At 32.1% G+C, this 26792-nt stretch overlaps 1 protein-coding gene across 1 annotated transcript in view; it reads left to right on the top strand.

Annotated features, from left to right (window-relative positions):
• LOC118199705 (uncharacterized) overlaps nt 1-26792 on the top strand; it is a 149422-nt gene that overhangs the window by 105131 nt on the left and 17499 nt on the right. Inside the window, exons 7-8 of the mRNA XM_085822621.1 lie at nt 4516-5243; nt 14543-15682. Of these exons, the coding sequence (XP_085678747.1) occupies nt 4516-5243; nt 14543-15682 (1868 nt within the window). The remainder of the gene's footprint in view (nt 1-4515; nt 5244-14542; nt 15683-26792) is intronic.

The following is a 26792-nucleotide window of genomic DNA, read 5'->3' as shown; positions in this document are numbered from 1 at the left end:
TTACAGAAGATCAATCTGAAATTGATGATATGGAGGAAAATTTCCCAACAATTGACTCTGAACCAACATTGTTCGATTTTGAGGACATCAAAGAAAACAGCTCCTTAAGTGATAAGCTAAATGAACAACAGATTCAAGAATTGCATGATATGCTGCTGAAGTTTTCAAAAATCTTTTCTAATAAACCTGGAAAAACTCATTTAATAACGCATGATATTCAATTGACAGAAAACACCCCAATCCACTGTAAACCATACAGAATGTCTCCTAGACAAACGGATATATTAAAAGCAGAAATTGATAAAATGCTTCAGCATAAAATAATTGAAATAGGAGATTCAGATTACACTTCTCCTATGATTTTAGTAGAAGTAGCAGGGAGGGATCCAAGACCTTGTATCGACTATAGTAAATTGAATAAATTGACTAAAACACAATTCTTCCCCTTGCCTAACATCGAACAACGAGTAGAAACGGTAGCAGGAGCAAAATATATAACTCTTTTGGATTTAACAGAGGAATGCTGGCAAATACCTTTAACACCTAATGCTCAAAGATTAGCCACTTTTGTGACAAGTTTTGGCACATTTAGACCTCTACGGATGCCTTTCGGACTTAAAAATGCACCATTTTCATTTAGTAAAATGATGGCCGAAATCCTTCACGGTTGTGAAAACTTAGCTGTTCCATATTTAGATGACGTGGCAATCTTTTCAAACACCTGGGAAGAACATCTAAGTCACCTGAAAGCCATTTTATCCAAAATAAAGGACGCTGGTTTAACTATTAAACCAATAAAATGTAAATTTGCTCAAGATAGAGTAAAATATCTAGGACATATTGTAGGTCGTGGTATAAGAATGCCAAGTGAAGTGAAAGTAAAAGCTATTCTTGATTTTCCAGTGCCATCCACAAAAAGTCAAGTCAGAGCATTTTTAGGATTAGCGGGATATTATAATCGTTACATTCCCATGTTCTCATCTATAGCAGCACCTTTAACAGAAACTTTGAAAGGAAACTTAAAGAAAGGGAAAATAAATTGGACAGAAGAGTGCAGAAAAGCATTGAAGAGTTAAAGGAGAAACTGTCTCAAAGGCCTATACTACATGCACCTGATTTCAATAAGGAGTTTATTTTGCAAACTGATGCTTCAAACTCTGGTATGGGTGTCATTTTAGCTCAAAAAGATGAACGAGACAATGAACATCCAGTATTATACCTCAGTAAGAAGTTTACAGAAACTGAAAAATAGTACTGTACCACAGAAAAGGAATGCGCCGCCATAATATTTGCTGTAAAGAAACTTCAATGTTATTTAGACGGGCATACTAAATTCCTCATCATGACCGATCATAATCCCTTAGTTTGGCTCAAAAACAATGTGAGTCTAAATCCATGACTTATGAGATGGGCACTGGTACTACAACCCTACAATTACACGATCGTTCATCGAAGTGGTAAAACCCATAAAAATGTAGACGCATTAAGTCGTACTCCCTGGCCTGATTAAATAATTTGTTTCTCTATGTAGATAAAAAAAAATATTTTGTTCCTTCCTCTCTTTCTCAGTGTATCTTATTATGTTATATCTTGTATTTCAATTCTGTATTGTGCTGATATTGTTGTTTTTGAAAAAAAAAAAAAAAAAAAAGTAAACTTTAATTTATAAAAATATAAATTAAAGTTTATCTGGAGGGGGGAGAGGTTGTAATATCTTGCTATTTAATAAATAAGTATAATTATTGTTGAAGTGGCAACGCCATATTTGTATCAAACCGTTACTCAGCAACAAAAGATATTGTTAAAAAAAGATGAGTATTCTGAAGATTTTACAGCTAGGAGTAGGATGAAAATTTTGCCACTTAAGAATTGTATAAAATTTGTCTATCACCGTGAACTAGAAATAAAATTTATGTTCTACTAAGAAGATTGTCTGATATACATTCACACACACATACATATATAGATACATCTATTATCATATATATATGGTATTTACAGATACGTACATATATATGCATTTATCTGTGTGTGTGTGTATATTATCAATATATCTGTTAGCATACATACATGTTATATATCCGTGTTTGTATTGAATATGCATGCATACATGCATGCACACCTCATTTGCTTATGTATCTAACATATGCATATCAGTATGGTTAGGTTACTTGTGTAGAATTCTAGAGAGCATGTGAATCGTGTGACACACAACTGAAAGTTTTTGCTCTGAGCCAACATTCCACTGTTGAAGGAAAATAAAAAGGAATATATGAAACCCCCATAGTTGTGAGGCACGAAAGTCATCAAATAAGTGGCAGAGAAAGGTTATCGGACTGTGACTATCTCGGCACTCTGGGAAGGAGGGATAATTTCTCTAGCTGAAATTTCGACCATTCATCTTCTAAGTGTTAAAATCTGTAATATATTTGACATATGCAGTTAATAATAATTGCGCTGATGGATATATTCAGGTAAAATGATAAATAAATAAAAAGTAAAAGTTTTAAAACTAATTACCAAAACATTATAGCTAACCATTTAATCATAAAGCAGAACAGCCGACATTTGCACACATTTAAGCTGTTGCAAATACACTTTTAAATTTTCAAATTATCTTAGATGAAAAAATTGGTTTAATATTGGTTAACCAAAATACTCCATCTCTTATAGTTACGATTATAAATATCTGGCTGTAACAAAAGTTTCCTGCCCAAGAAACATTCTTAATAAAGGTAGGAAAAAAGCAATAAAACAGTACCTTTAAATGCGGGTAGTAATCACCACCCAAATCTATGATTTTCTGAAACGTTTTGGTAGTTTTTCAAAGCTTTCGGCCCAGAAACTTGGTGGCTGCGAGTTCAAAAACAGATGAACCTCATTTTGGATGTCCTGGGCCAAATAGAAGGTAGAACCAGCAAGATGTAGCTGCTGGTGTGGAAGAAGGTAGAAGTCCGAAGGAGCAATATCGAGGCTGTATGGTGGATGTGGCAAAAATTCCGACTCGGTTTTGGACATGTGTTCTTGCATTATCTTAATAGAACATTACCTTTTTCCGCTGGAATTCAGTTTGACATTTTTTCTTGATAGCAGCATCAACACGAATTTCTAGCATCTCGCTGTACTCTTTACTGTTTAGGATTTTACCTTTTTTAAGATACTTTTTGTGGATAATGCGACAGCAGTCCCACCGGATACAATGCATGATCTTCTTGTTAGTGAAATTGTGCATTGTGATGCTGTTGACGGGCTCACCAGGAACAGACCATTCTCCTTGTCGGCTTATTTTGTTGAAATAAATCCACTTTTTATAAGTGATTTTTATAGTGATGATAAGGTCCAGAATTCGGTCGTTGAGTTGATATTCGAGTAGTTTAGTTTATGTGATGCATAGTGCGGCTAGTGAACATGATTTACAGATACGTACATATATATGCATTTATCCGTGTGTGTGTAACTCCTTAGCAAGCTCTCGAGTGGTTCCGTGCTGATCTTCTTCCACAAGTTCTCGCATACTTGCCTTACCAACATCACTAGGCCGGCCAGAATGCTCTGCTTCTTGAATATCATAGTCGTTGTTTTTGAACTTTCATTACCAAACCTACACAGTGCCATTTTGATACAACATTAGTACCTAAAGCTGTATACATAATTTGGTGACATTCTGTAGCTGACTTTTTGCAACAGAACTGGAAGTAAATGAAGGTAGCTAATCTGGTAGTGTGCAAGCTAATTCTGTAGCTAATCTGGTAGTGTGATAGTTCCATTTCAGACACCTTGTACTTAATAATATTGATATGTTTTTACAAATTTCACAAACCAAACATTAAATTTAAAAACTGTACAGAACACTTACTTTACTCTGCAGAACAACTTTATCCAAAAAAAAAAAAAAAAAAAAAGAAAAAACAGAAATTTCAATAAAAATGTATTGTATATATAAAAAAATTACGATGGAATAAACAATATCCCTTAACACAAATATTAATTATCCTAATAAATAAATTAACCAACTTCCTGTTGCAAAGTCTTAAGAATTCAAATGGTATAAAGGAAGTTAACTATGTTTCCTAAAAAGAATCATGCAAAACTTTTTATATAATTAAAATTATGTATAATTAACACATAATATGAAATATTACAGTGAAATAAGCAATAAATCCCATATTTTCAAGAGAAAACAGTTCAGCAATCCAGTATCCAAAGCATTAAATGAAACATTCTTGCCAAAACCACATTTCTAAAAGAATAAAACTTCAAAATGATGTGATTTCATCAAAAAAGATGAAAATAAAAAAAAATCTTGATACGAATTTTGAAATAATCGCTTCAAGGTGCACTAGCTCTTGTCTAGATGCACCTATGCGCCCAGCACGAATGAAAGACACACACACAGAGAGACTCTCTCTTTTATTATGTGTAGAGATTGTGAAATTCAATCATTTTAGTGCTTCATGTCTTCTGTTTGAAAAATGCTAAACAAGTTGCGAATTACTTTTTTTTTTTTTTTTCCAGAGACTCTTCTTTTTGTTTTCAATCTGATGATAGTTTAAATGATGATAAACAAAAGGAATCAACACCTGGAGGCATTGACAATGGGCCAGATGATAACAGAAGACAAGGAAAATTACAGTCTTGTAGTAATGGGACTAGCTTTGCTGATAATGAAAGCCAGAAACCATCTTCCAGTACTGACACTGGCTTTAATGATAATAAAAGACAGAGTGATTCGTTATCTAACAGTACATTTGATGATATTAGAAGACAAGAAGAATTATCCCATAGCACTGAGACTAGCTTTGCTGATAAGGAAAGCCAGAAACCATCTTCCAGTACTGACACTAGCTTTAATGATAATAGAAGACAGAGTGATTTGTTATCTAACAGTACATTTGATGATATTAGAAGACAAGAAGAATTATCCCATAGCACTGATACCAGCGTTGATAATAATAGAACCAAAAGTTCGTTAGATGATAAAAGAAGGCTGCGAGAATTAGCTTGCAGCACTAAGAATATATGTAATGATAATGCCAGACAAAGGCCTATGCGCAAGTCAACTTGCAGCTCTAACTGCACATCTGATGATAATAGAAGACAGAAAGAGCCACAATCTGGTAGCATCCATTGTAGGTTTAATGATGCTAAAAAGAAAAGAAAATCATCATTTCGCTGTGGAAGAAGACCAGATGAGAGCAAAGAGAAAGAAAAAAAAAAATTGTCATCGCAAACAGCTTACAAAGGTATGTGTGTAATTTATCTTTTTGTCCTCAGGTTATTATCCTCTGCTATTCTATATTACTGTTTGTATGGAAACTGAAACCTTAGATTAATAAGACAGCAGTGAAAAGCTGTCAAAACATTTAATTTAATAAATTAAAATTAGTAAGTTATTTATGATGTAGGTATGTAATCCATGAAATATTTGTAGATTTTCCCCTTGACTTCCATGTTGATAGATTCGCCATGCTTTTCTAGTTATCTGAGATTAGCATATATAAAGTTATACTAATTAAGTTTGTTGTGGCTTCCTTTATTAGAATTAGATAAATAATACATTGGGAACGTATATTTCGTATAATGAAGGAAATTTTTACTATTTGTTTGCATTCATTTACAAATGAGACCATTAAAGAGAGAAAAAAAGGCTAGTACAGTCAAAAGTTGTTAATCTGGACACCCATAATCCGGACCTCAAAGCTACAAACTTTCTGCACATGCGTCAACGCATAGTGCGTTCACGCATGCGCATAGGAGTTTACGCATGCACGTAATACTTTCACACATGCGCATATGCATGTGCGCATGCACATAATATGTTTACACATGCGCGTTTAATGTATAACGAACGGTATAAGCTAAGCTAAAATTATCTAATTATCTATTTAACTTGCAAATCCTGCAAGTTAATCAGTGGCGCATCCAGCGGAACTTGGAAAAATAATTATCTATTTTAGTTAATGTTGCAGATTGCGTTGTTCCTTAATCTTCGAATTGAATCCAGCTTATTATTTTTTGCAGACTGTTAGAGCAATTTTATAAAAGTAAGCTTGAACTTTCGATTATGTCAAATAGAATTTCCAATGCTGGAGCTCCCAAAGGATCTAGAAAGCGGAAGTATGTTTCAATGTCCATCAAACAAAAAGTGGAATTGCTGCAAAAAATGGATAAAGGCATATCCTTTGTTTCTCTAACCATTCCAAAATCTGTTTATCAATTTCACGCTGCCCTGCGGGGGGGGGGACGTCGCGGCGCGCAATGAATTGGAAGTTGATCTGTCAGCACTATCCTTATCTTCAGGGCAGATGTTTTTATTTTATTTGGTTTGTAATTCCTTACTAAGTGTAGTATTTCATCTCGATGTACTCCGTCTTTTATATGATTTAAATCAAGTTCCTCATCATTATAATTCGCTTCCGATAGTGAAGAAAGTGACACAGAGGTTATTGAAACGAAAAAATTTCGATTAACAAATTAATCGATATTCTCGACTCAGCAATTATAGAATTGAACAGCGGAACTTTGTAACCGAACAAGAAATTATGTCTGTTTATAGAATTAAAGAGAAAGTATTATCACATAAAACGAAGCAACTTAAATAACTTACATTAAAAGAAATGTTTAATAAAGTAAACAAATAAATATTAAGCCTTTTTTTTTTTGTAAATTTTGATACCCTTTAGATCATAATAATTGTTCTTTATTTCATAAATTACGGTTTCGTATTTTTAATTTTATAATTTCTGCATACCATCTTACCAGATTTAAACTGATGATCTATAATACGGAAAAACCCCTAATCAAGAGTCGCTGAAGTCCCAACGAGTCCGGATTAAAGACTTTTGACTGTATTAAAGAAATTGTTTGTTGTTGATTCAGAATCTTATCTTTTGTATATCTTGCAAAATTTGATCCAAAATTATAATTTCCTTTTTTTTTTTTTTTTTTTTTTGTTAGATGTCTTTATTAATTCTGTAATAAACCATTTTCTATCTTTTATGGCTTTTTTGGTAATTCTATTTTCAAGTTTTAAAATGAATTTGTCATTACGAAATATTTTCAAGCCTAATGAGAGGGTATTTTTTTTTAATAACGCTGATCCAATTATGTAATACAATAAAAAACATTGCCTTTTTCAGTTTCTAACACACAAATCAAAATTTCGGAAGGATGTCCATATTGCAGTTCATCCGCAAAGCAAAATATATACAAAAACATTCTTAATTTGGATGTGTTTGGGTAATAAATTTTACTTTTAAATTAACGTTAAAAATTGGAGTAGAACACAATGGCTGAAGAGCATAGAAGTGCTATCTTAAACTGAATTTTGCTTTCAGTATAAGAATTATCTCGGTGTTGCTGAATTTCCTTCACTTTCAACGTTGGAATATAATTTTTCACCTTTTGACAAAACTTCAGTACCAGCAACCTTAACAAACAATACTGAATGAAACAATTGGCCAGTAAAATATTGAGTAGGAAAAGTATATTACTCTTTTTTTACAGTACAAAGACCGAAATCCAGATGTCCAGTACCTAGAGTAATCTATTATCCAGATTTTTAGACCACCAAAACATTTTTTGGAGGGCAGAAACTTTCTTTTTTTCTCACACAGCAATGGAGAATCTAATACTTAAGAAAATGCAGGTGTGCTGTAATCACCTGCAAATAAATTTTTCTCCGGTTTAGCTGATTTCTGCATGTTGCATTCAAAAACTTGATGAGTAGTGAATCAGACACTTGCAAACATTAATTGGTATTGGCCTGATGACAATACACTGATTGAAGTTGCCATGACCACACTTTTGTCTTTTGAGTGATTGACCTAGCATTTTTTAATCTGATCTGCTCCTATTCACAGTAATTATACTGTCTATTTCGTATAAAAATCAAATAAAATAAGGAACCATTCTCAAAGGGCCATCTTTATTCATTTCAACTTTATCCTGAGAGTGATTATATCCAAACACATTGGCTAGATGATAGTATATTGATTGAAGTTTGCCAGAACCACACTTATAGCCTTTGAGTGATTGTGTGTGAGGGGTAGCATTTTTCAGTCTGATCTTCTCTTATACAGAGTAAGTGATTGTACTGGCCATTTCATGTAAAAATTGTTTTAAATAAGGTATGACGAACTATTTCACAAAAGAACCACCTTTATCCATGACTACAGTTTCCTGAGCATAATTGTACTGAAATACTACATACAAAAATGCTTATCAAGTAGAATATAAAAATATGTGTAAATATCCACAGGGTGAATAAAAAATTTGATTTTTACTGACTGTAAATCATGATTATTTATACTTGTTGTTATACTGTGTTAGATATAAAATTATGACTCAGTTATAGCGGATTATGAAACTAAATTAAAAGGCATTGTTAGTGAATCTTCTTCATTTAATTGATGCAGGCACACAACTGAGTATTATTGTTAAGGGCACTAGTATTTATTCTATCTGTTTAAGAACTTAACTGAACTGAAAATAGGTTTTGTGACATTTTGGCAGACATTAGAGTATATAATGTTTGAACTAATGATATTAGATTGACAGTTGCTGTATTTATAATTAAAACCTGTCTTGGAGATAAACAATTGATGTATTGTTCGCGTACTTACTAGTAAACTGCACAAATTTAAAATTTGTTCTTGCTATTTATAATTTTTTCATAAATATTGAAAATTTTATGAAAATTTGTTCTTGCTATTTATAATTTTTTCATAAATATTGAAAATGCTCTTATTGAAATATTGCATCATCAAGAAAGTTCTGTTGGTTTTCAAATTGAGGTATGTTTTCTTATTATTTTATCTGATAAGGAATCACCTGGATTGAAGCAGATGGATAAATACTGTCTTTTCAGCTCTTTAGCATGTGTTGTGGCATATTTTTTTTTTCCATTGCTAAAAAAAGAAAAACCCCAAATTTCATCACATTAAGCTTTGTTTATTTAAAAGAAAAAAGTGCTTGCCAGACTGCATGTAAGATTTATGCTGTATATGCTGTGCTGTTTTTTATGGCGCAGTTTGAAGGTGGTTTAAGAAGAGTAAACACAGAAATTTTAGCCTAGAAGATGATCCTGAATCTTATTAAAAAATCCACTGGTTCCATAGGATCCATGGGCCTGTCAGTGGAAAAAAAAAAAGGCTTCGAGGTGTCTTAGTACTTTACCTCTATTGTTCCTGAGCAAAATTATATAGTCTTACCTTATTTATCGAAAAGATAAAAGCCCCTGGGGGGGCCCCAAGGGCCTGAAAATCAAAACAAGGTCTTTGAGATCTATCAAATAATAAAATCTTTTAATGACATTTCTTCCGGAATAAAATGATAAATTACAACCTGTATTAACAAAAAATTAAAAAGGGGTACTTACGGGGCCTGATAATCAGAATAATCAAAAGTGTGCGAGGGTCGGGGTTTCTTGGTATCATAGTAAGAAACATGTTCTATTTACAGTCAGAAGTCTTTAATCAGGACTTCGGCGATTCCGGATTAACGGTTTTTACGGATTGTAGATCATCAATTTAAATCTGGTAAGATGGCATGCAGAAATTATAAAATTAAAAACATGAAACCGCAATTTATGAAATAAAGAGCAATTATGATCTAAAGGATATCAGAATTTACAAAAAAAAAAAAAAGCTTAATATTTATTTGTTTACTTTATTAAACATTTCTTTCATTGCACGCATGCGTAAAGCATACATTACGCATAGTCGAAATTAGAAAATTGCAACCAGAAAATTATTTGATGTATATTCGGGATATTTATAATGACGAGGAATTTGATTTAAATTATATCAAAGACGGAGTACATCAAGATGAAATACTACATTTAGTAAGGAATTATAAGCCAAATAAAATAAAAACATCTGCCGTGAAGATAAGGATAGTGCTGACAGATCAACTTCCATTTCATTGCGTGCCGCGACGTCCTCCTCGCAGGGCAGCTTGAAATTGATAAACAGATTTCGGAATGGTTAGAGAAACAAAGGATATGCCTTTATCCATTTTTTGCAGCAATTCCACTTTTTGTTTGATGGACATTGAAACATACTTTCGCTTTGTAGATCCTTTGGCAGCTCCAGAATCGGAAATTCTATTTGACATAATCGAAAGTTCAAGCTTACTTTTATAAAATTGCTCTAACAGTCTGCAAAAAATAATAAGCCGGATCCAGTTCGAAGATTAAGGAACAATGCAATCTGCAACATTAACTGAAATAGATAATTAGATAATTTTAGCTTAGCTTATACCATCCGTTATACATTAAGCGTGCATGCGTAAACGTATTATGCGCATGCGTAAACGTATATGCACAGAAAGTTTGTAGCTTTTTAAAGACTTTTGACTGTATATAATATCTAAAGCATAAAATATTTATTTCAAAAATGTAACTTTAATTTTTCAGCTGAATCATAGTGTTTCATTTTTAAACTTATTTTTCAGCTTTAGTTACATTTCCTTTTAACATTATGTTAGTTCAGTTATAGCATAATACGATTTACGCATGCAGTGTTATCTTTGCTAAATGTTTTGATAAAATAACAATAATGAATTTAAATCACCTTCAAAAAGCTTTTTACATTTATTTTACATAATTATATTCAACTGGGTGGCATCTTCAAATTGTCAAAAAAACATATATTTTATTTTTAAAATTTTAAACTTCTAGATAAATTTTAGAGCTTTTTTACTTCAGACAAGTACCCATTCCTATAGACACACATTCTTTTTTTTTCTTTTCAAACGAAGAATTTAGAAAGTACTGCATTAAAATTAACTTAATGTTTTTTTTTGGGGGGGGGAGGTTTGAATTCTGTTGTTTTGCTGTGTTAAAACTCATCAACATTTTGACAATTTTAAGACCAAATTTTTGTACACATAATTATTAATTCAGAATTTTTTCAGCATTTTTTAACAAACATAACACTGATAAATATTGTTAAAATAAAGATAGTATTTTAAATTTATATTTAAAAATAATATTTAAAAAAAATTTCCTCCTGACATATGTTAAAGTGATATTGCTTTCCATTTTAGCAACTTAAATATTTTGATTCTGGAAAATGAGCAAGGTAATAAATGATGTAAAACACAGTTTATGAAACATTTCTTAGGATGCACAAAAATGCTACTGTAATTATTTAATTAATTTCATTATCTAAAATTTTTCATGAGAAGAGTTTTTGCCTGTAATTATTTTAGAATGTTCATTATGTGTGCGAGTTTTCTCTGTAAAACTCACTTTACATTTTGCTTTTTTGAATTTTTTTCAAAATCTTTTGGTTTTTTACCGTTATAGGGTTGGTAGGAATAATTGTTATTTTGGATTTTAGACCTTGCACTCTGAAAAGTTTGGAAGGATTTGAAGGCAAGATATGTTGATCTACAGTTCTAAAAGGTTACAGATAAATGTGACAAAATGAGAAATGTTTTCATAGTATTTATGTGTAATGGGTGTATTTTGCAGGAAGCTTATCATGATTTTCTTCTTTTAAAAAAAATTTTTCAAGAACATTGAAAACAAAATTATTTGAATTTTGCCCTTCTGATCCTAGAACTTCTTTCTCTAAAAATGTTTTTTTTCCCTTTATTTTCTGTTCTTTTCAGTAGATGAAAGCATGGGAAATTGCAAAACCATTCTAATCTTGACACATGGACAGATATCCATAGTAAGGAATTTTCTGTTAATAAAGAAATTGAAAACTGATTGTTTAAAAGGTTTATCCTGTTAGTATACTGACATTTGGTCTTGGTATACTGACACTTGGTCCAATCTTTGTGAATCCTAAATTCTGAGGTCGCTGGACACTGGTAGTTCGGTCCGAGGTTTGAATCCCGCGAACGGGCTGGCTACATGGGTGTTTTCGTGGTTTTCTCTATGTGTAATGTGTATACGAGCCAGTTTCCCTTAGAAAGTCCTCCACGAAGGCATCCCTCCCTTAAGGCAGATAGCCCTCGAATGCTTTGCCATAACCTAATAAACCAAACCAAAAAAACCCAAATTCTGAGATTTTTGTTGCTGAGTGCTTCTCTAAATTCTAAAAATTTTGCCACGCCAGCCCTGGCCATATATTTGAATAGTTATTATTAATACTCTTATTATTAAAGTAATAAAATTAGCAGTTTCTTGTATACATTCTTAAATGCATGCAGCTTTTTAGAACAACAGTAATCTTTAATTAAATCTTAAAAGTTCTGAAATGAAGAGGGAACTTGTTGAGGAAAAAATTGATTTTATAAAGAGAATGAAAATTGTTCTTCAAAGGTATATTGTTGAAACATTACCAAATTAGGAGATGAAACCGAGATCAGTGTGAACATTGTTTATGTACATAAACATTTTTTTTTGTGTACGTAATGTTTATGTTGTTTATTTATTAAAGCAAATATATTTAGAAAGTATGCTAAAAAGAAGGAAATGGATATAAATGAACTAAAATATCTGGAAAACTTTCAAATTGAAAAGATGCATAAATATTTTGTGTTATTGCTACAAAGCATACATGTTTTGTAACTTTTAATAAATACTATCCTAATATCATTTTTGTATCAATATATATTATGTGTGTTTTCTGTTATTTTAAAATGGGAAATGTTCTTAGATTGTGATTTTAAAAATGCTTTTTTATGAAATACTTTTAAAAAATAAAAATAAAATTGATTGTGTAAGAGTCATAAGAGATAATCTTAGTCTTTATAAGTAATCTTAGTAAGAGAGATAATCTTAGTCATTATAAGATAATTTAAATCTTATAATGACTAGATTATAAGATTATCTAACTATCTAATTTGATTATTTATAGATAATTATCTGTTTATAATTAGAAGTTATATTTACATTCTAAAATGTAAAAATTTAAAAATTAACTTAAAACTTTATTCCATGTTCTTAATGAGACTTACAATAAATACAGAACAACCTCTAGTGCTTCAACTTGTTATTGGAACTGCACAGTATATTAACCGGATTACAACTCCCGCTGCTCTGAATGAAGCTGCAACACTGTCTTGGACAGACAAAGCACAACTAACTTGTTGCCTGTGATATCACTTAACTATTGAAACATCCTCAAACTATTTGCCCATAAAAAATAGATCTGCAGTTGGCACTTTATTGGGAAAACTCATTTCATGTTTTAAGGAAGAAAGGAATGTTACTAAGATATCTTATTTTAGTTCTTCAGTGTCTTACTCAAGACTTCAAGGTGTATAGCAAGCAAGATATCATGCTTGTTATAAACACTAAAGCAGATGAATTATAAGAATGTTTTGTGAATGGAATAACCATTTTTGCCTATATGCCGAAAGCATTTTTTCCATGTACTAAAATCTACTAGAGCATGCAGTATGTATTTGTGAACTAGACATTTATTATAATGCTTTTGTTATTTAAATATAAGTCTACCTATAGAGGGATCTTTCGTTGGAACTATACCAAACAGATTGTGTTCGGGGGTGGAGAGAATGTTACGAAGACTTCTCCCATTGCAACATTGTTTGGTAACATAGGAACCAATGTTTGTTCATGAAACAGTTTGTCCTATTTTGTAAATGGACTAATCATTTTCACCCATGTGTTGAAACATATAAAAAATGTCCTATCTGTAGTTGAATTATTAACAGTATAGCTCTGTTTTAAATTGCTGAATAGTTACTGATAGTAGTGTAATTATAGTGTGAAATTATAGTAATTATTTATAGTGAGTACTGTAATTATAGTGTGAAACAGTTTTCATTTGACATGGCTATAGTGGGTAGAGACAGGTGAAATAAAATAGCATGAAGTTATAAACTGTATTTTTAACATAATATAGATAAAAATAAAACTTCTGTTCATCTTAATATCTGAAACAATAACATGAAATTATTATTGGTAGTTTTAAAAATAAAAACACTTCTGCTTGTCTTAGTATTTGCCATAACAATATCTCTAAATCATAATCCCTCAGAATGTAGAAGTCGCAGTAAAATAAAAGCTCACAATACCAAATAGTTGACATTTCTAAAAACCATGTGATAGGAAATACTGTATATAATGTATTATTCATTGTTACTGCAACAGATTGTATGTAACAAAAAGCAATTTTTTAAGAAAGGGTTAAATAATTATTAGTTACATAGTGGATATTTATGCATGCTTACAGTCTTTGCTCATTTTCTTGTATTATATGAAATTTTGTAGAAATCCATGCTTTAAAAAAGGAAATTTAAGGAAAATTAAAAAAAGGGGGTAGGAAGTAATTATGTGGAAGATACTTGTACCTCCGTATTTTCCTTGTATTTGTGCCTCAGAAAAGTTCTGTGAAAAGCTGAATTCTGTTATTTTCTATAAGATTCGGCTTTATTATTATTACCATTTTTATTCTATGATTTATTTCAGTAACACTAATAAAATGTTATTTCCTTGTTGTTTTTATCAGTTTTGGGTTAAGATGAAAATGCATTAAATTATGACTTTTATCATAATTGAATTAAAATGAATTGTCTTTTCATGTCTTCAATAAGTTTACAAGACGCTTTGTCTTTTCAGCATCAGTTATTACAGTATCTTCATCTCGTAATAACGCCTGTCACAGTAATGGTAATGAGAGTTGCAAGGTTCTGGAAAAAATTCATTTTAATATTCACTTGCCAGACAATCCATTTCAGTGTGGAACTCCTACTATAGTAACACCATCTGCAAACTTTCCTTTTTTTAAAAGAAGAGATTACTTTAAAAATCTTCAAAAGAAATGGTTTAAATCTAGTATAAGAGGTAAAACTGAAAATAGTAAATTAAATTTCGACAATTGTAAATCGTCACGTAACACTTTTCGAACTAATAGAAAGGTAAATAATAGTTTGAAGAAAAAAAGTAAACTTAATGCAATGCGAAATAAAGTAAAAATAAATGAAGAAGCTTTAAAGAATTCTGCTAAAGAACTTAGCATGAGAACCAAGAAAAAGAAAAGTATTCGTAATGCAGGTAGGAAGGATAGCATGAGAACCAAGAAAAAGAAAAGTATTCGTAATGCAGGTAGGAAGGATGTTCATGATGCTGTAATGGTAAAAAAAAATTTTGGTGATGAGGAAGAAAACCATGTCCAGAGTTTTAAAGTAACAGATATTGAAAATGATGAAAACATGCAGCCAAAAGTAATGTTGATAGATATTTTTAGTGATCCTAATGCAGCGAATGATCCTTATGTGAGTAAAATTAAGCAAGACTTGGGTTGGATCCTGGATGAATCAGAATGCCCAGTTGTTAATGATGATATGGAAAAGGAAGAACTCACTTTTTCTAATTTAGGAAGTTTTGATGGAACAAATGAATCACCAGACATTGATAATGAGAAGGTGACAGCTGAGTCAGTATATTCATTTTCTGAGGAAAATATGGATTATCAAGATCCGTCTGAGAGTGAAATGTTATCCCCAGAAAGTGTACATAATAGTGACCAATGTTTAGAGAAAGATGATGAAAAGTTTGAAGACAAGTCTCCTAATGAAGTTTTATCTCCTAATGAAGTAGCTAATGAATTTTTATCTGAAGACTCTGCTACCATATTTATGGATGAACCTTGCTGTTCTAAGGATTCACAAAGCTTTTCGTGTAGTCCTGCACCTGAGAACCCTCCAAGGAAGGGTCCTCGTACTCCCCCTCACCCTCCACCAGATTATTCAGATGAAGGTATGCCTTCAAAATGCTAAGTTTTTACTTTATAAGATATTCTAAATTCGAACTCAAATAGATTTCTCTTCCATATGCAATATGTCTGGGGAGGATCAGAATTTTGGAAATGAAGGTATGTTGTTTTTTTATTTTATGTATATATTTGAATGTTTAGTTCATTCTGATTTCTATTTGGACTTCTCCCTGCTAATTGGCCTTAGAATAAATTGCACATGCATTTAAATATTAAACAGGTAGGTTATATGTTTTACTAATGTGTGTAGTTGATGTTTATTGTACAAAAATATCGTTTTTAATTAATTTTTAGGATACGAGGTATATCAGTTTTTTTTGGGGGGGGAATGTGCAGTAAGAGAAATTTAAAATGTTGCTGATAATTTTTTTTTGGCATAAATGCAGTCAAAAGTCGTTAATTCAGACACCCATAATCCGGACCTCAAAGCTCCAAACTTTCTGTGCATGTGTCGCGTTGACGCAAGCGCATAAGACCTTCACGGCTGCAAATATGCGTGTGCGCATGCGCAAAATACATTTACGCATGCGCGTTTAATGTATAACGGACGGTGTAAGCTAAGCTAAAATTATCTACACTCATGTCCATAAATTAAGGATAATTCGTAGTCACGCGGAAATCGCACTCTAAAATAAATATATCACCTATAAAATCACTACACACATCTTCAAGAATCATATGCAAATTTCAGGAAGTAACCAGATGACACCGATGGTACGTCACAATGACGAGAGTGTAAGAGAGTGATATATAAGGAATACAGGCAAAGAAGTAAAATTGTTTGCAGGCGATTTATAAGCATTTCAGTGCATTAACCGAATAGTTATGACACAAAGGACGCATTTGGATGATTTTTTACGTGGTAGAATTATCGGCCGTCTGGAATGTGGGCGTACCCAACTGGAAGTATCAGACGAACTTGGAATTGTCCAGAGTGTCATCTCCAGGCTTTGGCAACGATACCTAGATGATGGTAATGTGAGTAGACGTTACAGCACAGGTCGCCCCAGAGTTACAACGCCGAATGAGGACCGGTATATGGCAGTTATTGCCAAAAGAAACAGGCAGAGCACAGCCTCAGACATGTCTCGTCAGCTCTCTTCAGCCACTGGTACGACAATTTCAAGGCAGACCGTGTACAGACGCTTAGGGCAGATTGGTCTATATGCTCGTAGACCTGTCAGATGCGTTCCACTTACTGCAACTCACTGTCGCCTGCAGTTAGCCTGGACTAGAGAGCATGCATTGTGGACACCGCAACAGTGGGCTTGTGTGATGTTTTCCGACGAGTCCAGGTTTAGCTTGCAGTCTGATTCTCGCCGGACTTTCATATGGAGAGCTCCAGGTACCAGTTACCACCAAGAAAATGTCATTGAACGACACCGTTACATTGGTGCAGAAGTGCTCATTTGGGGTGGAATTATTCTGGGTTCCAGAACTGATCTGCATGTTCAAGTCGTCGGGACGTCATTCTGGAACAACATGAACGTTTGTTTTGGGGCGCCATGGGTGCACAATTTGTGTTTATGGATGACAACGCCCGTCCTCACCATGCAAGCATCGTAAGCAAATGCCTTCAATCGGAGGATATCACCCGTATGGACTGGCTAGTATTCTCACCGGACTTGAATCCAGTAGAGCACGTGTGGGACATGCTTGGCCAATGAGTTCAGCCCGTCAACCTTCTCCTACCTGTCTACCGGAACTTCGGAGAGCATTGCTTTTTGAGTGGTGTAATATCCCCCAAGATCAGATCGATAATTTGATACTCAGCATGCCTACGCGTTGTACGGACTGTATTACATCGTCTGGGATACGTACAATGTATTAACAATCATACCAACCATGTAATATTGGTTTTTTTTGTAAATAGGTTTTTTTTTTTTTTTTTTTTTTTTTTTTTTTGTAATTTGCTTTGGGGAGAAAAAATTGCTAATTTTTTAAATAATATCAAACATATAGCATCTGTTTTTGCTCTTTACCTTTTGTTTAATAAATAAGCTTTACAAATAAGTCAAATTTGTTTTGCTTCTAACTCTTCCTTTGCCTGATTTCGCATTATCCTTAATTTATGGACATGAGTGTAATTCAGTTAATGTTGCAGATTGCGTTGTTCCTTAATCTTCGAATTGGATCCGGCTCATTATTTTTTGCAGACTGTTAGAGCAATTTTATAAAAGTAAGCTTGAACTTTTGATTATGTCAAATAGAATTTCTGATATATATTTACTAATATGTAAAGGATCTACAAAGCGAAAGTATGTTTCGAAGTCTATTAAACAAAAAGTGGAATTGCTGCCAAAAATGGATAAAGGCATATCCTTTGTTTATCTAACCATTCCGAAATCTGTTTATTAATTTCACGCTGCTCTGCGGCGGGGAGGGGGGAACGCCGCGACGCGCAATGAATTGGAAGTGGATCTGTCAGCACTATCCTTATGTTTTTATTTTATTTGGCTTATAATTCCGTACTAAATGTGGATATTTCATCTTGATGTACTCTGATATGATTTAAATCAAATTCCTCGTCATTATAATTCGCTTCCGATAGCGATGAAAGTGACACAGAGGTTATTGAAAACGAAAAAATTTCGATTGACAAATTACTCGGTATTCTCGACACAGCAATTATAGGACTTGAACAGCGGAACTTTGTAACTGAACAAGAAATTATGTCTGTTTATAGAATTAAAAAGAAAGTATTATCACATAAAAAACGAAGCAACTTAAACAACTTACATTGAAAGAAATGTTTAATAAAGTAAACAAATAAATATTAAGCTTTTTTTTTTTTTTTTTTTTGTAAATTTTGATACCCTTTAGATCATAATTGTTCTTTAATTCATAAATTACGGTTTCATATTTTTAATTTTATAATTTCTGCATTTTGTCTGACCAGATTTAAACTGATGATCTATAATCCGGAATTGCCGAAGGCCCGACGAGTCCGGATTAACGACTTTTGACTGTATTATATAAAAGCTGAATGATTATTTCATTATTGTATGAGTGCTGTGTAAACATTTAGGATAAATAAAATAGATAGTAAACTTGCAGAATGTTTGGATTCATTGTCTGCAATAGACAGTTTTCGTAAATGCTTAGTTAGATAAATGATTTCTAGAGCTCTGGCTCTTTGTGGTATTGGAGAACAGTGTTTTGAATGCTTACTTTATAATTTTTCATGAATTTTCACTTGTTCGTAGAAATTGTTCTCTCCCTACCCCAACAAAGTGTTTAAAAAATTACATTTATTTTTTTGTAAAGTGCAAAAACTGTTCTAGCTGATCCTGAAGAGAATATGAGTTTGGTAATAAGGTAGGTGCATATTTAGTAAGGAAGCTTTGTAATTATTCCTAAAAATTTCCATGAAATGTAAATTTTAAGCATCAAATAATAATAATTGGCATTTTTGTAGGTAGAAAATTTGTTACCTTTTCAATTTCGCAAGTGATTTTTTTTATAAGCTCTGTATAAAGTCTGTGTTAGACTGAATTGCATATTTCACAAACAAATGTAATATTAATTCTGGAGTTTTATTTTTGATCTTCTGAATGATGAACTGGGTGGTATGGAAAACTTGATTTTTTAGTCTAAAGGGGCTTTATCCCTAAAGGACTATTGTTTTCATTTTGAGATTTTGCGTTGATTCACTACAAACAGCGAATCACTTTTCAAACTGTTGCCACAAAGTATTATCACCCTGTGTTATATTTAGAGAAATTAAATAAAGAAAAATCTGCATAAATGTATGTTTATTACTCGCACTGTGATAAAACAACGGTACATAGAGCCATCGAATTTTGAATGACGTCATCCTCCTACGAATATGGGCATGTGGAAGACCAAACTTGAAATTTTGTTTGTTGTCGATTTCATGTTTTGTAAAATTTGAACGAATTTTTTAGTAACAAACTCAAGGATTTCAAAGCAAGCAATGACAACGTTATACAGAAAAAAACATTTTTATCTCCATCGCGTGAGTCTCTGTATCGGAAATTCTAAAAAAATGATCATTTTGAAACTTTTTGCAATATTGCTATTGAACTGAATTTTATGGTTTAAGTGCGAGGAACGTGATATTTAATAAATAAATGTAACACACAAAATGTTAAAAAAAAGGGTGTTCGGCAAAAACGTGACATAGAAACAACGCAAGGCAAAAACGTCTTGGTACAAAACATCGTGGGAGAACATAAAGCAAAGAGAAAAAACATTGCAGTTCTAAAGCATCATGGTACAAAATATTGTCATTGAAAATAATGTGATTAAAAAACCTCCCAGTTTAAAAACGTCGTCGAAAATATCATGGTAAAATATAAAGTACGTACAAATCATCGCATGGCGATAACATTGTAAACATGCATTTTTAAGACATGCTTTAATAATTGTAAAAGGATACTCGCATAATGATTTGTGAGAGCAAGATGGGAAGAAGGATAATTTTTGCTTTCGTATTTTTTATTAACTAATAAATATTTGCTGAAAATGTAATATGGAAACTTAAGCATAGAAAATTAATGCAACTTTTAGCACTCAATAGAATTCTAAACTGACATAGTTATCTAACAAAGGTCATTAATAAATTATTTTTTAATAAAGTTTTACTGGTAATATTTCATGAAAAGTATAATCTAAAAAAAATTAGAAAAAGAAAGATAAGTACCATAATTTCCGGAAGAAAGGCTGCATCAGCGTAAATGGCGCACTCAAGAAAAATGGCGGGAAAAAAATTTAAATTACACAGAAACGCCGCATCAACGCAAACGTCGCAATAGATTAAATTGCGCGTGACATCGTCGTGGGCTGTATAGATGCAAAATCTCAACCTGAGTCCTGATATATGACATATCAAATAAGAAAAATGCATGAAATGAAATCATAACTCAAAAATAAATTAAAGGTAAGAAATGTTGAAAATATATTTACATTCATGAATATACTTATATTTACCCACTAAAGAAGTCCATATTTGTAATACTCGGAGTATATTATAAAAAATGTTGCAATAATGAAATATTAAATTAGGATGACAAAAGGAAATTTTAAATTTTACTTACAAAAGGAATTACAGCAAACTATACATCATATGAAGCCATCAAAATCTGATTCTTCGCTATCTGAATTAAAAAGATTTAGTAAATCCTGATCTAAGTCCAAGTCTTCCAGATCGTCACATTCATCCTCTTGGTTTACAGTCTCTTTATCTAAGGATATAATTTCAGCTTCTTTGAACTCTACTATTATTGACGATGTTTTTACTGATTTTCATGCACTTTGCAACTTCTTTATAAGATGCTTTAGGCATTTTACCACTTTTGGTATACGTATGCAATCCTTCACTCATCCAACACTCTCACCGCTTTCGGACTTCAGCTTTGAAGGATTTATTACCTGACAAATCTAATGGTTGTAAGATTTTTGTCAAACCACCAGGAATTATTGCTACGGACGTAGACAATTTTTGACATCTGGTTTTCACAGACTCTGTAATTCACAGACATGTAAATGAGCACACATGGAATCCATTATCAATAACCCTTTTGGTTGGAAAAAAGATCCCTTACGACACTGCCAAACTTTTTGTAGTCACTCATGCATGATTGTTTCGCACACCCAGTCGTTCTCGTTTAGTTATGTCATTAGGAAAATCTCCCTTCGGAATAGTCTTTCGTTTAAAAATGATCATCGGCTTTAGCTTGTCATCGTTTGTGGCACAAGCTAACACACATGTAAATGATGTTCTTTCATGACCCATCGTAAGCACAGATACAGTTTTTGCACCAGTTTCATCAACAGTTCTGTTTGCAGGAGAGTCGAAAGCTAACTGCATTTCATCCATATTTATTATCTGTGACCAAAGAAGTTTTTTTTTTTTTTTGTCAATAATATCTGTCACATATTTTAGAAAAGATGCCAGTCCATTGGTAATTGTTGCCCAACTTGTTCTAGTACACACAGAAATATTTTTTCTTTTCATAAATCTGCTACACCAGCAAGGCCCTCCTTTAAAATCATTTTTGTTCATTTGTTTTGCTATAAATTTTGCTTGTAAGCGAATTTTTAAAGTTGAAATTGCCATTCCCTTTCCTCATTGCTCCTTTATCCAGTTTGCAAGGTCGTCCTCTAGATTCTGTTACTTTACAATACCACTTCTTTTGGCTCGTTTCTGTTGTGTCATATTTTTAAGAAGTTCTTTTTCAGTTCTCCAATGTCGAATACATCTCTCGTTCACTTCAAACTCTCGAGCTGCTGCTCTATTTCCAATTTGTTCAGCACGTGAAATTACATTAAGTTTAAAACCAGCAGTATAGCTTCTCTGCTGTTTAGGTGCCATTTTCAAAAATTTTCCGCTCCCTTCTTACTTAAAAACTATCCAACAAGTACTTGTATCCGAACTGATGGGATCTGTATCTGGAAGAATGCCAAGAAAAATCGATTCATGCTGAAGAAGAAATACGTCAAGAGTTCGTTATTGCGAGACAGGTGGAGTTGTGTCTGCCTTTGAAAAAAATTGCAGAAAAGGCAGGGGTGTGGAGAGGATGGGTCCTGGAAGATTCATCGAATGGCAGAGGAGAGAGACTATTCAAACTTATGAGAATGTTGATTTGAAAGGGGGAGAATGTTCTGAGATCCCGTTTAGGGTGATTAAGGCATGTAGGTCCGTTCAAGGGAAAGAATATAAACAAAATAACGTTCGCAAAAAGCACTTGAGTGGTCTTTTGTGTGGGAACAGCACCAGTCTATGTACAATGACAAGGCCATCCAAACTATGCACAATGACCATCATAGGAAATATTTTATTTTGGTATGGTAGAAAGACCGCACCCGCTGAAAATTTAAGTTTTAAACACGAAAATGGTGCGGCGTTTCTTCCGGAAATAACGTTAACTGCATGATCTTATCTATAAAAAATTGCTAAGTTAATTATGAGATTATTTTCTTAAGTTTTGGTAACCTGATATGCTTATAGTGAAAATTATTTCTTGTTCTTTTTTTTAATTGATTAGTTAATAAAAAATATGAAAGTAAAAGTTACCCTTCTTTTCATCTTTTGCTCACAAATCATTATGCAGTTATCCATTTACCTTAAAAATGCATGTCTGTGATTTTATGGTCATGCGATGATTTGTAGATACTTTATTTTTTACCACGGTATTTCCGACGATGATGTTTTTAAACTGCAAAGTTTTTTAATCGCTTTATTTTCAACAATGATATTTTGTACCACGATATATTAGAACTGCGATGTTTTCTGTTTGCTTTATTTTCTCCCACGATGTTTTGTACCACAACATTTTCGCATTGCGTTATTTTCTTCGCAATGTTTTTGGCTGTAACCAAAAAAATGCCCCTATGGATGTAATTTAAAATCTGAAACTTTTTTTTTTTATTTTGAGGGGAAAAAAAAGCTTAGAGATAATTGCATTCAGTGTTCAATCAATGGGGAAGAGCAGATGATAACTTTGGTATTATTGAAGATAATCCTAGAAAATGCTTCTTAAACAGGAACACAAATCATAGCTGTCTATCACATAGTAATTCCTTGACTTATATAAATTTGCAGTTATATAAGTATTGAAAAGCTACAACATGCAAACTGAATCTTAAAGAAATAAGGTCTCTAAACAATTTTTCATTCTACGATTCATATTTCAGGCATTCAAATAATATTCATGTGATTGATTTAATTACCATTAATGTGTATTATTTATTTACCCATAAAATGTATTCAAAATGCAAACTGAATGCACTTAAAAATTGTTTTTGTTTACAGTCCAACCCCATTATAATGAACTTAAAATGAAAATTGTGTAAAAATTGTGACTAGTGTAAAAATGTATTAATGAAAAAGTGATAAGCATTATCGTATCTCTCAAAAAAAGTGAATAATAGCTCTTAATTTAAAAAAAAATCATGTGAAAGGTTAACTGTAATTATTATGTGCTATTGTTAAATTTCTTTTTATTCTTTTTTCAGTTTCATAATAAGTTAAAAATTTTATGTGATAAATTACTTGGCATAAAAATCATGTTTAGACACATCCCAATTACACAACTCTATCTAAAATACATATGATTAGCATTTGTTTAGACAATGGCAAACTGTAGCTTCTTTGAATGGTGAACCATTTCAACAATGCTCTTTCAACATCTTTATGCTTACCCTTTTTTAACTTTATCCTTTTATTTAAATTTTTTACTAGAAGTATAAATTATTAAGTTTTTCCATATAGTACGAACTATACATTTGGATGAACTATATTCTAAGCAGATATTGATTTGGCTAGATCTATTCTATGTCGCCCAAGTGATATAGTGGTTAATGGAGCCTACTACGGTACCGAAGGGCCCAGGTTCGAATCCTGGAGAAGACTTGAATATTTGTAAATGTATAATGTCGTTGCGGCATGGAGGCACTCTAAATATGTGTCGAGTTGAAAATCCTCTTGTGTGGATTGGTGGGAGAGGAGAGGGCTGCCCCCCCACCCGGTGCAAATTGGTGGTGGAAAATAGAAGTCCAGCCTTCTTCAGAGTAGGCTCTTGCAACCATTGTTCTATGTAATAGGGACACGACAACAAAAAAATATATTCTGTATTTTTCCGAATGATGCCTATTTACATCCAGTCCTTCAGAAAGAATAAATAAATAATAATATCCTTATAAAATTATCCTAAATCCTGCAAAAGGTGTAAAGAATGCAACGTCCTCCCATTCAGAAGGCAGAACTTTGACAGCAGTTTAAATACTGAAACAAAACAAAGTGATAAGGACAAAAAAATTCCATTCTTTAAAGTTGAATCACTGTATAGCTTCAAGTTCAAAAGAATATTCAATACTTCCTGTTCCTAAAATAGCAAAAATTCAGAATTTCCATCAACCTTGAACACAGTTTTGTTAGCTCTGTCAAAGAACGTGAATTTAATCAGAGGAACCACTTAAGTTTTCCGACTCAGTTGTCATAGTTAGCATATGCTGTCCTAAGATACTTTTATTGTGTGTCTTTATCCAAGAATTAGGTGTTACATGTGCTTCATAGCATTTGAGAACACAGAGAAAATGAGGCTGCAAATAAAAGAACAATAACATATAGATTTTCTACTGTCCTTATATTGTAGTAATGTGGAACCTAACGTCTTAAACATGGGTGATTTTAAGAATTAAGCCCTGTTTCCATTCGTGCATTGCTAACTCGTAGCGTCATTTTGAGAAACACATGCACAGACAGATGATCGTTTACATTATTGCGTTGGACTTACGTGTATGGAAGTTCGGTGGTTGATTGCATTTATTGCCACCTGATGGGTCTGTATTTAATTTACGGGATTCGGACACTTACGATTAATTCAATGTTATTGGAAAATTTTATTTATCCTTATTATCTGTGAAAGTAAAGCACTCTAGCAATTTTTAGATAAGTAAGGTAATAATGTATATTATGAGCCATTTCTAATTGCTGAGGGAACTTTTACAAATTTCTTTGTGTTTCTAAAAGCCTTAAATATTAACGAAATAATATATAATTAAAACTAAAATGTACTGTTATTGCAATACAAAGGGAAAAAGTTAAATAAATTTAAAAATAGCCAGTACTTTAAAAATACAGAGCAACTGTAAAGACAGGTTCACAATGTTTACACAAAATCTGCCATGCTTGTGTACGGTTTACTGCCCCGTGAGACTGTATATTTTAAAAATATGCCTACATTTCTGGAGAAAACAGATAGTATATAAAATTTTAGAATCAGTTTCTTCAATGTCATAGCTGGATAATTTATTAGAAATCTCATTTGTTTTAAAATGCACTATGCACAGTTATATTATATGCATAATCTATAAAATATTAATTTTAATTTATAAATTTTAAATTCATCTCTTTTTATAGAAGTTATAAAGATAAACTTTTTTCTCTTTATATATATATATATATAAATACATAAGGTTAAGATAATTCAAATATTTAATTAATTAATTCCTCTACTTCAGCTGGAGAGAACTGAATTTTAAAGCAATTATTATAAATTTAAAAAATGTTTTTTATTAAAAAATATTTAGGGCATTAATACTGTCTCACGTTAATTGGTGGTGAAAGTTTAGAGCTGGATACATCCTAAAGTCTCAGCACATGTATGTACATTCACATAAAAGTGAAATGAAAAAAATATATATGTGTGTGTGTGTGTGTACAAGGAGTATACTTTAAATTTGTATTATATCATAACTTTCAAAATAAATTCTTGAGGGGGAAATTTAAATAAATGAAAGCATAAGTAAAACATATTCAATGCACAAAAATAATAGAAATAAATTATAAAACACTAATATAGATCAGATTAGAATAGAGCTAAGAAAGCTGCAAACAGGGTGGAAAAAGAATATAGGATTCAAACTTGCACGACACCAAAAGGCATTTTTCGCTTCCGTCAGTTGTACCACTGTGTTATCAGCACACTGACATGATTAGCAATTTTGGCTTGTATACATCATCAAGTAAAGGAATTCTTAAAACTAAATTTTTTGGTCCTATTTCAGTGTGCTATTGTCTAAAAAATTCACCAGAGTTTGTTCTTCAGCTTCTAGGGCATTTCTTACAAAAACATAATTTTTTAAAGTGGCATTCCGATTGAAGTTAGACGGACTGATAAAAATATATCCAAGTGAAAGATGTGCTGACAAATATATATTAGCCAATAAGGTATATTTATAAATAGAGAAATACAAATTTAACATACTTTTTAATGCAGTAGAATATTTAAAATGATATCAAATTTAATTTATAAATATTGTTGTTAGTTTTTACCTGTTTCAGAAGAAAAAAAAAATCTTTTAATGCTTTATCTGATTTGCTATAGTAGTTTGATATAGTCAGACGTTCGTTTTCATTAAAAGTAAATGTGCATGTAGAACTAGGAAATAATTGTAAGGACAAATTTTGCTATTTCATTGTCTTGGAATTAATTTTTTTGCACTTGATTTTCTTGACAGTAATCACTGCTCTCTGCGAACTAATATTGTAGTTGCAGTTATCTTATTTTTCTTTTCTTTTTTTTTTAAACTAAATTCAGTTGATTGCTGTCTTTTTCAGTATGCAGA

Source organism: Stegodyphus dumicola, chromosome 8 (assembly GCF_044657685.1).
Source record: "Stegodyphus dumicola isolate Sdum_Otavi_A_Nest chromosome 8, ASM4465768v1".
Lineage (NCBI taxonomy): Eukaryota > Metazoa > Arthropoda > Arachnida > Araneae > Eresidae > Stegodyphus > Stegodyphus dumicola.
The sequence above is the reverse complement of the archived record's forward strand: the minus strand, read 5'-3'. Positions and strand labels throughout refer to the sequence as shown.